Below are 12,840 nucleotides of genomic sequence, written 5' to 3' on the forward strand. Positions count from 1 at the left end.
TCTGCCCTACGCACAGGGCCACGGTGAGACACACAGGCCTCACCCTACAGACAGGATCACATGAACACCTGTGGGCTCTGCTCTATGGATAGGGTCACATTAAAACATACTAAGACGGTTTAGGTGTGGAGTAACATATCAACTAGTCAGATGTCTGCCAGTGATGCAGAAGCCCCAGAGCCCACCAGGACGCCACTGTCACATGTGAGGAACAAAGGAATGGAGACAAAAGGAAGGAAACTACAGTGATCAGAGAGTTAAGACTAAGGGACCTGGTTCTCATCCCAGGATCTGGGAGCTGGGGGTGGAGAGGAACTCATGGTGACCTGCAGACACCCACTGTCAATGCAACACAGTCACTGATTCAGAAAGCAGGGACAGGGTCAGTTCAGAGCTGGGACGCTGGGTGAGTTGAAGATGTCCAGCAGGCCATTCAGCACAAGGCCAGGCGACACCACACATACCTGCTCTGTATCCGTCATTGTCTGGATGGGACAGGCAGCCTCTGTGTTCCACAGGAAACTGACCACACACTCCCAGTTGAGAGAAAAGATGGGGTGGCTGTTCTGAAACGGCAAATCCAGGATAAAAGTCAAAACAGTAGCACGGAACTATATCTAACCAAAAGAATACTAGCCTGCGACATACAAACAGCCGAAATCTGCTGGATGTTTATTATGAGTCAGCCATACGCTGGGCCCTTAATGTGCATTACCTAATTAGAATTTAATGTTCTCATTCTCCCTACTAAGGCAAAATAATCTCTTACACTTTGATATTAAGAAATATAGAAATCAGCCGGGCGCGGTGGCTCAAGCCTGTAATCCCAGCACTTTGGGAGGCCGAGGCGGGTGGATCACGAGGTCGAGAGATCGAGACCATCCTGGTCAACATGGTGAAACCCTGTCTCTACTAAAAATACAAAAAATTAGCTGGGCATGGTGGCGTGTGCCTGTAATCCCAGCTACTCAGGAGGCTGAGGCAGGAGAATTGCCTGAACCCAGGAGGCGGAGGTTGCGGTGAGCCGAGATGGCGCCATTGCACTCCAGCCTGAGTAACAGGAGCGAAACTCCGTCTCAAAAAAAAAAAAAAAAAAAAAAAAAAAGAAATATAGAAATCACGCCAGCAGTAAATGGTAGAATTTGGATCCAAACCTAGGTCTGAGTCCAAGTATATGCTTCTAAGAAACACCCTACACAACAAATTGAACGCAAGAATCCATACACAAAGGTGCCAGTACATGGGATTCACCGACGTCAGCTCAGGATGAGGCAACACTGGTCTGTGCTGTCAGCGGTCAGGAAGGTGCTGAGCAGTGGCAGGAAGGGGCACAGGAGGGCTCTTAGGAGGTAACATGTTCTTTCTTGATGTGTGTCCTATTCAGCCAATTCAGTTTGCAGAAACTCACCCAGCTGTATCTCATTATCATCTGCATACCCTTCCATGTGTAGGTTTCCATAAAAAGTTCCCCAGAGAGCCACTGCCTTTGTGAGAGCACCACCGCCACGTGGGCAATGGTAGCTGCCTATTCTTGAGTGTTTATCACACACCAGGACTGCACTGAGTTTTGTTAGCATTTCTCAACTGCGCCTCACGGTGACCCACAAACACAGCCTATGAATGAGAAAACTGAGGCACAAAGAAGTAAAGACACCTACCCAGGGTCACGGGTTCAGGAACAATGCCACTAACACTGAGTCCACACCCTCGCCCATCATGGGCTCCTACCCTGGAAAGCCCCTGCCCACTCCAGGCCTCACCAACACGAGCAGTAGAATAAAAACACACCTGCTCCTTCCACTTCACAATGTGCTTGTGAAAGTGACTGAGCTTTAACCTGTGAAAGTTCTGTGACTACAAACCCCTGGGAGCGTGGCCTTTCTTCCTTCAGTGAGTGTCTTCCCTGGGCCACACTGTGTAGCAGGCCACATATGAGTGCCGACAGACACGATGACAATGTGAAGTTACTCCGTAAACTAAATCAGGTATCACAGAAAAGCTGGAAAATCTGGAACTACCCAGTGTCTCAATAGCAACCAGAAACCAGAGACAGAGGGAGCAGTCCACAGGCAGGGAAGGTACAGATGCGCCCAGAACAGAGATGGCCAGGCTAAACTCGACAACCTGGCCACATCCCCGTGGAACCCCAAACCTGGATCTTTGCTGAGACTGAGAGAAGTGGGCGGCCCAAGCTCAAGGCGAACCTAAGGAGAGTACGCACAACCTCAAGAGAATACCTCCTGCAGAGAGCGCAGGCCATGCTCAGCCTGCCAGGCCTGCATTCCCTGATCACAGAGATCTTCAACTCTAAAGGAAGTATCTCTTACGGAAAAGAGTGTGTTAGCCAGTGACAAAGTGGACCAGGCACGTGAGTGACACAGCATCCACTGGGCCACTGCAAGGCAGGAACATATCCTCCTGTCTCATTTCAGTTGGGCTGGAAGAAGCGGCCACACACCCTTAACAAGGTACTATTAATAACGTAGCCGATGGTGAACAGGGCTTAATCTCTCCACAATTCTAACCATTTGATAATTTCTCAAAAACACATGACCATGGTATAAACCTAAAAATACAGGCAATAAGGTAGGAAATAAAAATAAAATCCTTGGCCCCACAACTGACCGAACACATCCCACTCTTGGCCAAGGAGACCCCAGAGAAACCTTAAAAACTGCATTCCTGTCCATAATGGGGTTGGAGGGGAGACACATCTCATTACACCCCTTTCCTCACTAACTGCTAGGTCTTCTTCCCTAAGTGCTAATCAGAAGCCGGCCCTTTTGAATTACTCCGTTGCCACTATCATACCGCGGCCTGCCAAAGTCCATCCTTTCTGTGGTTCTGACAACACAACAGTTGACCAATACTTCCTCCTGATAAGAGACCACAATTCCCAGGTGGTCCTGGCCATCTACGGAGGCTCCACATAGTGGGCTTTCGTGTCCTTTGCTTCACCTTTTGACATACAGGGCCTAACTGTAATGCATTCAAATGCTACGTCTCCAACCCCAAATGAAGGTGGGACACATGCTACACACGTCAGCCTTCCACGCACGTGTGTGCCACCTCTTCGTGAATATGCATGGCTCCTCCCGGCAACCGGCTGAATACGTATACTTGGCTAACCTGCTCAGCATCCATTCCTGTCTTGGTCTACCTCTCTCCAAGTGCTTGTTTCTGGCTTCTAGCCTGAGGCTCTGCTTCCCAGCCTGTCAGAAACTGCCACCCTGTAGGGTGCAACCCTTTATGAGAAACAAAACTCTCCTTTCCAAATTCAGGAACCTCATCATTCTTCAGCTGACAAAAGCAATTAGATTTGAAACCATCGAAAAGTATCTAGGCTGTGTGTAGTGGCTCATACTTATAAGCCCAACAGTTTAGGAAGCTGAGGCAGGAGGACTGCTTGAACCTAGGAGTTCAAAGACCAGCTTGGGCAACATAGGGAGACCCCCTTCTGTACAAAATATTTAAAAACAATTTTGGTAACTACAGATAACTCGCACCTGAGTTCCAGCTACTCGGGAGGCTGAGGTGAGAGGATCGTTTGAGGCCAGAAAGTCAAGGCTGCAGTGATGCAGTGAGCAATGACTGCATACACTGTGCGCTAGTGCGGGTGACAGAGTAAGACCCTGTCTCAAAAAAAGAAAAAGAGTTCTGGACATCGATACTGGTGATGGATACAGGACACGACAGACGTGCTTAATGTATGTAACCCATAGACAGTGAGAATCATCAGTTTTACGTTATGTATATTTTACCCCAATTAAAAAACAGAAGCTATTGGTACTGTACAAAGTGGCCCCAAAGCATTTCCATGGGAAGAAGAGCAGAGCAAACGCCACATGGTCTGATGTTCTCCCCTGGCTAAGGAACTCAGGGTCAACAGCAATCCCACTCACCTCTTCTACCTCCTAGCCTTAATTTATTTTACTATGATGATTATTATTTTGAAACAGGATCTTGCACTGTTACCCAGGGGCTGCAGTAAAGTAGCACATCCTCAGCTCACTGCAACCTCTGCCTCCTGGGCTCAAGTGATCCTCCCACCTCAGCCTCCTGAGTAGCTGGGACTACAAGTACACGCCAACACACTTGGCTAATCTTTTTTATTTTTTTGTAGACATGGGGGTCTCACTAGGTTGCCTGGGTTGGTTTCAAACTCCTGGGCTCAAACTATCCTCCCATCTCTGCCTCCCAGTTTTTTTTGTTTTTCTTTAAGACAGGGGCTCACTTTGTCTTCCAGGCTGCAGTGCAATCATGGCTCACTGAATCCTCAACCTCCTAGGCTCAAGGAACCCTCCTGCCTCAGCCTCCAGAGTAACTGGGACTACAGGCATGTGCCACCACACTTGACTAAATTTTCTTATTTTTTGTAGATGGGGTCTCACTATATTGCCCAGGCTGGTCACCAATTCCTGGCCTTAAGTGATCCTCCCAAGTTAGCCTTCCACAGTGCTAGGTTAGATCTGAGCCACCGTGCCAAGCCCTCAGCCTTAATTTCTTATTCCTGTTTTATATTACACATATAGCCCTCACTGTTCACCCACAGGCCTAAGCTACACCAAGCCTCAGATTCCTCATCTGTGGACTTCAGAGTTTGGACTGCTGGAGCTCAGAAAGCAATACCCCAAGGACCAGTGCTCTGACATGCTGAGAAGCTGCCTGAGAATCAAGGTCGTCCTTTCAACCGTGCCTTGTTACCTCCATCCCCAAGCACAGGGAGGGACTTTCTCTGGAATTTCCTTACCTGACCAAAAAGGCTTCTTTCCAAAGAAACTCAGAAATCTCGTCATCTATCCCAGAAAAAAAGACTGAGGACAGCAATCACACCTGGACAGACTTGTACACAAGAAAACACCTGCCTCATTCGGGCTCCAAAGAGAATCATTTCCAAGTTAATTTCTGTCTACTCTTTCTTCCTAACAATCACCTGCTTCCTCCTCAAAAGAACTGTCTGCATCCCCCATCGCCCTCTCCCCTGTGAAACAGGGCATGTAACTTCTGTGCTGCTTTAGGCTGCTGGGTCATCCTTCTCCTGCTACTTATTCCCCGGTGATATACATGTTAAAATTTTACATGTCTTTTCTCCTGTTGACAGTTGATTTCCAGGGAAATTTCAAAGAGTTGAAAGGGAAGCTTTCCCTTGGCCCCATGGGACCAAACTATATCTACGTTTCATCCCACTCCCACAATCCTCAGATCACCAACTCACAAAAACTAAGAGGCAAGATAATGTCTGTGTGACTCGGAAAGAACAACACACATCACACCATAGCCTCAAACTCTGCAGCAAAAGATGAAGCTTGTACTTCAGAAATCGCAGCCAAGGAGGTACCACAAATCGCTCCCTGCCTGTGTACGTATACACTGCACACTGACCTTAAGCAGAACTAAGGCTGGCCTAACTCTGCCATCCACCCCAAGACTGTTCATTTCTGTCAAGAGACACATCAGGCAATGCTCAGTCAAAAAACGCAGCAGTTACGATCACCGGCCAGCAGCAGCGCCTTACCATCCTCCCCCTGGAGCAGACAAGATGGATCCTCGTGGTGTACGTGGTCCGTCTGCCATCGCTGGTGGTGCAGGCCGACCCATTCACGTATTCCAGAAGGAGACTGCCACGCCCCTCAACCACCGGGCCAGACTTTGCCATTCCCAAGTTACTGATGGAAACCACTTCGGTGAAGGTGCCCTGTGAGAAAACGGGTCTTGTTAGGCTTTTCCCTCTGAAGACAGTCGGTTCATTATTGGTGATGTTTACACTCTATAAAGTTGCAGCACACAATACCTTATCGAATATCAAAATCCCCTTACTACATAAGGAACAGGAAACCATCCTCACAGAGTTAACAAGAACTGCGTGCTGGGTTCCGGGCATGCAATTGAGCATTAATCAGGCTGCACGCTGGCCTGTAACTGAAAGTCACACAGCACTAGATACCACTTGCACCCCCACTACTGCCACAGAAAGAATCACTGCCGTTAGAGTCATAAGGCTTTCATTTAAGAATTGCATAAGATGTTCTTCAGATCCCTGAATTTCAGTGGAACGGCTGGCACTGACCACTCTGAAGACCCCCCTACAGAAGAACCAAATGCAGTTTATCTGCCCATCCCATGACTTCACCCTGCACTCTTCCACCAATAAACAATTCCCGCTCCCTGGCCCGCTCCAAACCCCTTTAAAATCGCTATACCCAAACTCCTTGGGGAGACGGATTTGAGGTTTCCTCTCATCTCCTCATTCATCTGCCCTACAATTAAACTCTTTCTCTACTGTAATCCCCAGTATCTCAGCGTACTGACTGGCTACACATCAGGCCAACAAACCTATTACACACAGATTATAATCTGAAATCCCAAGACAACTCATGCTGACAGATTCTGTTCTCTTTATTTTACAAAAGGAAAAATGCGGCTCAGCAGTGTTAAGTGGCTCACCTAAGACTGCCTCACTAAACTTTCAGAACACAAGGGAATAAATCATGTTTGAAAAGGCTTTAGTGTGAATTCTAGGCAAGATACTTCTCCTTAGGAAGACCTCACAAGGTAATGCAGCACAGAAGCTCCAGCTCCGGGGCATCTCTGAGTGGGATGCCACAGTTGGAATTCAGACCCCGTCCAACTAGCCCCAGGGCTGGAGTTTCTGCGCTGCACTGCCTCACCCTCTCCATCCTCTGCTCATCTCAGGGTGAGAGAAATCAGAGGCCAGAGCATCACCTTGTTCAACTTCAACCAGGAACACGCTTGTCGGGCACTACACACACTGGGCCATACACTCGTTCCAGCAATGACTGTGAAAGCACTCCGCCTGGCGATTTTGGAGTTACAAGTGTCAGCAAGCAGGCAAATTCACAGATGCAGAGTCTGTGGATAATGAGGACTGACTGTACACTGAAGTCACTGCTCCAATAAAGAGTACACATGTGCACAGGTAAACACAACCAGGAACTCAATTCCTAACCACCATAATACACTTGCCACCTTCCTTTAAAAACCTCCAAGCTGCCATTAGCACACACCAAAAAAAAGTACATCCTCAACATGCTATTTTTACGGAAGCCAACTTCCAGAGACATCTCTATTTTAAGATTCACCATGTACAACGACCACAGGAGACGTGCAAACATTCTGGCGGTGACTACATTCAACCCAGTGACGGACTGCAGTGAAGGACAGCGCATGTGTTTGTACCTAGTTCATCCACAGAAACTCTCCCAAACCGGTTTCTCCCCCTGATCAATCTAGAAGCAAGAGCTTTTGGAAGCAAAACTCTTTTTCACAGGTGTCTGCTGAAAGCACCTCAGACACTTTCGAATTCAGGCGAGACATAAACATTCAGTGCTTCCTCTGCCCTTTGTGTGATCAAACGTCTCCAACACAGCATTCTCCATGTGAACGATGATTCCTGCATGACACACTTCTGTTCCTACAGGAGGCAGATGAGTTCACACGGAGGCCCCACCCCTGCTCAGAGGGCTTCTCTCAAGCAGCCGTGCCCGCTTTGATCTGGGTATCCCAAAATAACCACCTCCTCCCACTAAGTCATGGAAGTAGGAGGGAAAAGGAGACACGCAGTGAAAGCAGACTCACTTGATCCTTTTCATATTTCATCTGGCAAGCCGATGCGTATCGGTCACAGCCCGGCACTGGATTCAGAGGCCGACACACATTGATATAGTATTTCCTCCAGGCAACATGTTCCCTTGAGTTGTCCATGGCATACCAGTTTCCTCCAAGGCCACCTTCAGATTTTGCCAGACTAAAATTTCAAAGCAAAATGTATATGCTTTTAAAGAGCTTACACATTTCAGTCTAACTGATTTCTATGTAGTTGGAAAGTAAAGATATCAAATAAAACATGCTCCACTGATCACACTGCAAGAAGCTGGCTTGCCTGGACTCATGATGCACCAGGATTACGCTCAATCTCCACTAAACTCGGTATGCACTGGACCTGAACTGTCCCCCGTGTCTCTGCACTGACAGTCATTGTTTTAAATGATGATGCTAAAGGCTGAGGCTCTGCTGTGGCGGAGACTGGTTGCTATCCCAAAGGCAACCAGACCATTATTGGAATTCATTCTGCTGAAAATGCCCCACCTTGGTCCTGCAGCCCCAGAGCCAGCATCACTCCCTGTCATCAGCTCAGTCACATCCTGGCCAGCAACACCTGCAACCTCAGCATCTGCGCCAGGCCAAAAACAGAGCAGCTGACTCTGCCTCACCTAGAGAGGTCGTATTGCTCCAGTGTGGAGGGGTCGGTCACCACACACTCCAGGGGCTCCACCGGACAGGCATAGCTGGTGTACCACCGGAAATTGTAGGTAGAGTTATCCTCTTCCTGATCCACAGCCGCAGAGAAATACAGGGAGGGATGGCAAAAAGAGAAAGATACGTGACATAAACCAGGATTCAGGATTCAAAAAAGGACAAGGGCATTGTTCCCAATGAGAAACCGTGTAAAACAGAGCTTACCCTGCCCATCTCTCTCTCTTTTATTAAAAGGAAGACTGTTGAGTAATAAATTGGGATGAAAATTTAGCCTCTGCTAAGTGGCGGTTAATTCAGGACTTTTTTAAAGCTTTTGCATGTTTTCTACCCAAAACTGAAAAGCTTGTGGGCTGTTATTGATGTGTACAACCCACTAAATAAACAGCTTAAAAAACTAATACTGCCTAGGAACCCTGGCAAATCTAATTACGGTGATGATTTAGCCAGAAACCCAGCCTGATATAAGCTCTGCTTCTCAATAAAAGACCCGCCAGGCTGGGCACAGTGGCTCACACCTGTAATCCCAGCACCTTGGGAGGCCAAGGGGGCAGATCACGAGGTTAGGAGTTCAAGACCAGCCTGACCAACATGGTGAAATCCTGTCTCTACTAAAAATACAAAAGTTAGTCAGGCATGGTGGCGCGCACCTGTGATCCCTGCTACTTGGGAGGCTGAGGCAGAAGAATCACTTGAACCCAGGAGGCGGAGGCTGCAGTGAGCCCAGATCACACCACTGCACTCCAGCCTGGGCGACAGAGTGAGACTCCATCTTAAAAAAAAAAAAAGACCACGGATATGTGTAGTACCCTCAGGGAACACGATGAGGGATAGAAATTCCTACCTGGTATTCAGGGAAGCCCACCCCCGCATCTCGATCACAAAGAAAGGTGATGAGTGTAGCTCTCGGCGTGTGTCTTTCGTTGTTATAGGGTGTGCCGCCTCTGTAATTCAGCTGGATCATCCCATCATAATATGAAAGCTTCGCATTACTCAGTCCCAAGTTCCAAGTCTTCTCATCACTAAAATAAACACACGTTTCTCTTAGTAAAGACACGAGGGGCAGAAGCACTCCAAGGCTGCCACACTGAAGGAAGGGCCTGTGAGCGACATGGGGAGCCGCCAGGCTTCAGAACACAGGAACCCACACAAGGTCTCTAACCGCAGCAGGGACACCAGGACCCAGATCTCCTCTCAGCACCACTGGTTTAGACAACTCACTTCATCTGAACTAATGCCACACAGAATGCAGAAATACACACATAAATATCCAGGAACTGAGAAGTACAAAATGCACAGAAGTGAGGCATGACCTCAACCCACCCTTCTTTCCCAAAAATGTGGCCTGCTCCTTTCTCTGGGAAATTAAGCGCCTAACGTCCTTCAGTTTTCAGGTAGGTCTCATCAGTATTTAAATGCTTGTCATAAAGCAATGACATTGAGAGCACGCCTATTCCTGAATAAAGTATCTGTTGGCATATAATGCCTGACAATGAACCAGAACTGAGAAGCTACTTGCCTTTTTGCCACCTGGCAGGCTCCTGAGTCTGGCTGACAGGCGCTCACAGACACTGGGCCACACACATTTATATAAAAGTCATACTTCTTTGTCTCAACTTTATAGGCACCATTTTTCTTTGTGAGAGGTGACAAGTCAAAAGAAAATCCTAAGAAAGAATAAAAACGATACAAGTATGGAAGGTCAGTCAGAACAGTGAACAGGGTGGTCTCACCCCATAGGTGAAAAGGGAGAGATTCTTCCCAGGAGGTTCCCAATGGCAGGAAGTGGCAGAGGAGGCAGAAGAGACACTATCCCTTGAGGCCATCAGGACTGCTATTACTCACATTTCCCTTGGAGGTGGATCCAACTCCACCGTTCCCTTCTTCTGCATTAGCCTAGAGCCCTATTCAAAGCCCGTAACTGCTGGTGTAATAAACAACCAGCATGTTCACAGTAGGATGAGCACAATATTTTGGTCTTTTTTAAGGTCTCCCTCAGAGAAGTTTCTTGCCTAGAATTCACGTGAAAGCTTTTTCAAACAGAATTTATTCCCTGTGTTCCGAAAGTTCTGCATTCAGCAAACCCACCTCAATAATGAATTTAAAATGGTATTTTCAATATCTCAAATAAGCCCCGAACATCAGATGCTCAGAATTTTGTTCAAACAGGATTAATAAAATTCGAAGGCAGGTTACCTTGAAAATCATCACAGAGAATATTTAGGAAAAAACCTTAAGTGGTTCCAAGTCACATTAAACCAGAGGTGCTGCTCAGACACATACCTGCCTGGGAGTCAAAGACTGTGCAGTTCTCCCCTTCCGTCTTAGACAGCACACAGGCAGCAGCTGTGTGCCACTCAAACTCATAAAAGCAACCGCCATCCCCAGAAGTTCTCAACACTGGTGCACTTTCTAGATCACCTGTCAATGGGGAAAAGAGATGGGGATCACTAACCCATTCATTCCTTAAAAATCTTACCTCATTCTTACTCTACTTGAAGTAAACTTGGAAGGGACAGTGGGAAATGAGGTATAATGCATGAAGGGTCAAAAAACAGCCCTACAAACATGGTACCATTCTACCTATATGAGTAGGTATGAGTAAAATGGTTAAATCCACAGAGACAAAGTCAAAGAGAGGGAATGGGGAGCTCGTGTTCAAAGGGAACTGAGTGTCAGTCTGAGAGGATGAAAAAGTTCTGGAGCTGGATGGTGGTGGTGATTACACAACAATGTCACCAAGCTACACACTTAAAAGCAGTTAAGATGGTAGATTTTACATTATGTTGTATATTTTATCATAAAAAAAAAAAAAAAAAAAAAAAAAAACAAATAAAATGACCCTAGCTTTTGACTTTAGCCTACAGCGGGGAACTTATCCTAAGGAAATATTTCAATGGGAGGTAGAGAGAGGATACGTAAGAGCACAATTAGCAACACTAGAAATGACGTATTAATCCAACAATAAGGAAAATGTTTTAAAAAAAATAAAACCATACCATGTCAACAAGGAAGTTCCTAAAAATTATTACTAGAACTGTCAAACATAAACGAGTTATTTACAAAATACTACACTTTGAAAAACATTAAGATTTGTTAACATATAAAAATTCTGACTTGGTAAAAACAACATATACCTATAAATAAAAGTAATAAAAATTAACATTATGTGTCAGTAGTGACATCATGGACAATGATTTTTTTCCCCCTTTGGAGGAAGTTAAGTAACCACAAGACTGGCCCTTTATCAGTCCCGAGGAAGAGGGTGCAGCGCTGAGACACACAACTCCCTTCTGACACTATCTGGTTTCTCCATTTCTGGTTTGGTTTGGGGGAGCAGATGGGGGAAAAATCCAAATGACCTATTTCCCATTACCAAAGATTCTGGAACTCAAAATGCTTAACACCACGCCAATCTGTCTGATCACCTTTGCAGTGACCGATGAGGAACAGAGATATGAAGAATGCAGGACCTCTGGCAGAAGCCAGTAAAAGATTTCATCTTGTTTTTTAAATTTTTACCTGGCTTGCACACAAGTATGATATTAGTTCTTATTTTCTTGCCATGACCACAATCATCACCATCTGAATAAGAGAGTTGAATGTTTCCTTTCTCTTTTGTGGGAGAAGAAATAAATTTTCCCAGATTTTTCCTTCCATTCTTATCTAGAAGAGAAAAGGGGAAAAAAGCAGATGTGGTTAAAAACTATCATGCAGACAAAATGGGTTTTAAAAAAAAAAAAGGAGAGAAAGGGAGAGAGGGAGGGAGGGAAAGAAATAAATCAGCCCAAACCCAACAGGTGCAGCCCTTCTCCAGCCCACCTAACCCAACAGGGCAGTCGATAGGTTTCCCTAGAGAGCCACATTTGACTAGATGTTAGCAGCCATATCAAGGTCCTGCAGGGTCATCCACAGGCTCAGCAGGAAAGTGCTGTGAACTCCCAGGGCAAGAAAGACCAAATGACTTGCCACATGCATCAGCGCCAACCATAAAGTGACACTGTCCCCTACTGTCAGGGCTTTAGCTACCCCAAGACACCAAGTATTTTGAAAGCACAGCCAAAGGGTGAGAATGTGTCTGATATTCAAAGCAGAAACTAACGAAACCTGTTTAGCAACCCAAGCAGGAGGCTACTTACTTCTTGGTTCATTGGCTTTTTATTATAAAGGATTAAAACTCTGTTCCAAAGTCCTTCTTATGTAAAGACATGGACATGCCTGAACCTGCTTTGAAAGACACACCAGCAATTCTGAATACCTACCGGGCTAATTCCTAAAATCCACCCAAGGCTCACAGTTCCTTGCCAAATGCTTATAACAGATTCTCACTACTCTCATAGCCTGGTATTTTCAAGGTGAAGTCATAAATGACAAAAATGAATGTGCTAAATATCTGTAACAAATAATTGAGAAGTCTCTGCATGACAGTGAAGGGACCAAACAATGACAGCAAAAGGAAGCAAAGCATACAAGCCCCTCTGATCACAAGTGCTACGGCTAAGATTACACTTCCCTTACGCCGTAACTTTTAAACAACCCTAGGCAATAAAGTTGTTGAAAAAAATA

General features: G+C 46.1%; 1 protein-coding gene across 1 annotated transcript in view; it reads right to left on the reverse strand.

Annotated features, from left to right (window-relative positions):
- Positions 1 to 12,840, reverse strand: part of IGF2R (insulin like growth factor 2 receptor) — a 125,069-nt gene that overhangs the window by 44,870 nt on the left and 67,359 nt on the right. Inside the window, exons 13-20 of the mRNA XM_039467281.2 lie at positions 11,797 to 11,940; positions 10,558 to 10,695; positions 9,794 to 9,941; positions 9,119 to 9,296; positions 8,232 to 8,347; positions 7,597 to 7,765; positions 5,516 to 5,695; positions 465 to 566 (exon numbers count right to left, since the gene is read on the reverse strand). Of these exons, the coding sequence (XP_039323215.1) occupies positions 465 to 566; positions 5,516 to 5,695; positions 7,597 to 7,765; positions 8,232 to 8,347; positions 9,119 to 9,296; positions 9,794 to 9,941; positions 10,558 to 10,695; positions 11,797 to 11,940 (1,175 nt within the window). The remainder of the gene's footprint in view (positions 1 to 464; positions 567 to 5,515; positions 5,696 to 7,596; positions 7,766 to 8,231; positions 8,348 to 9,118; positions 9,297 to 9,793; positions 9,942 to 10,557; positions 10,696 to 11,796; positions 11,941 to 12,840) is intronic.

This window comes from Saimiri boliviensis, chromosome 4, assembly GCF_048565385.1.
Source record: "Saimiri boliviensis isolate mSaiBol1 chromosome 4, mSaiBol1.pri, whole genome shotgun sequence".
In the NCBI taxonomy this organism is placed as follows: domain Eukaryota; kingdom Metazoa; phylum Chordata; class Mammalia; order Primates; family Cebidae; genus Saimiri; species Saimiri boliviensis.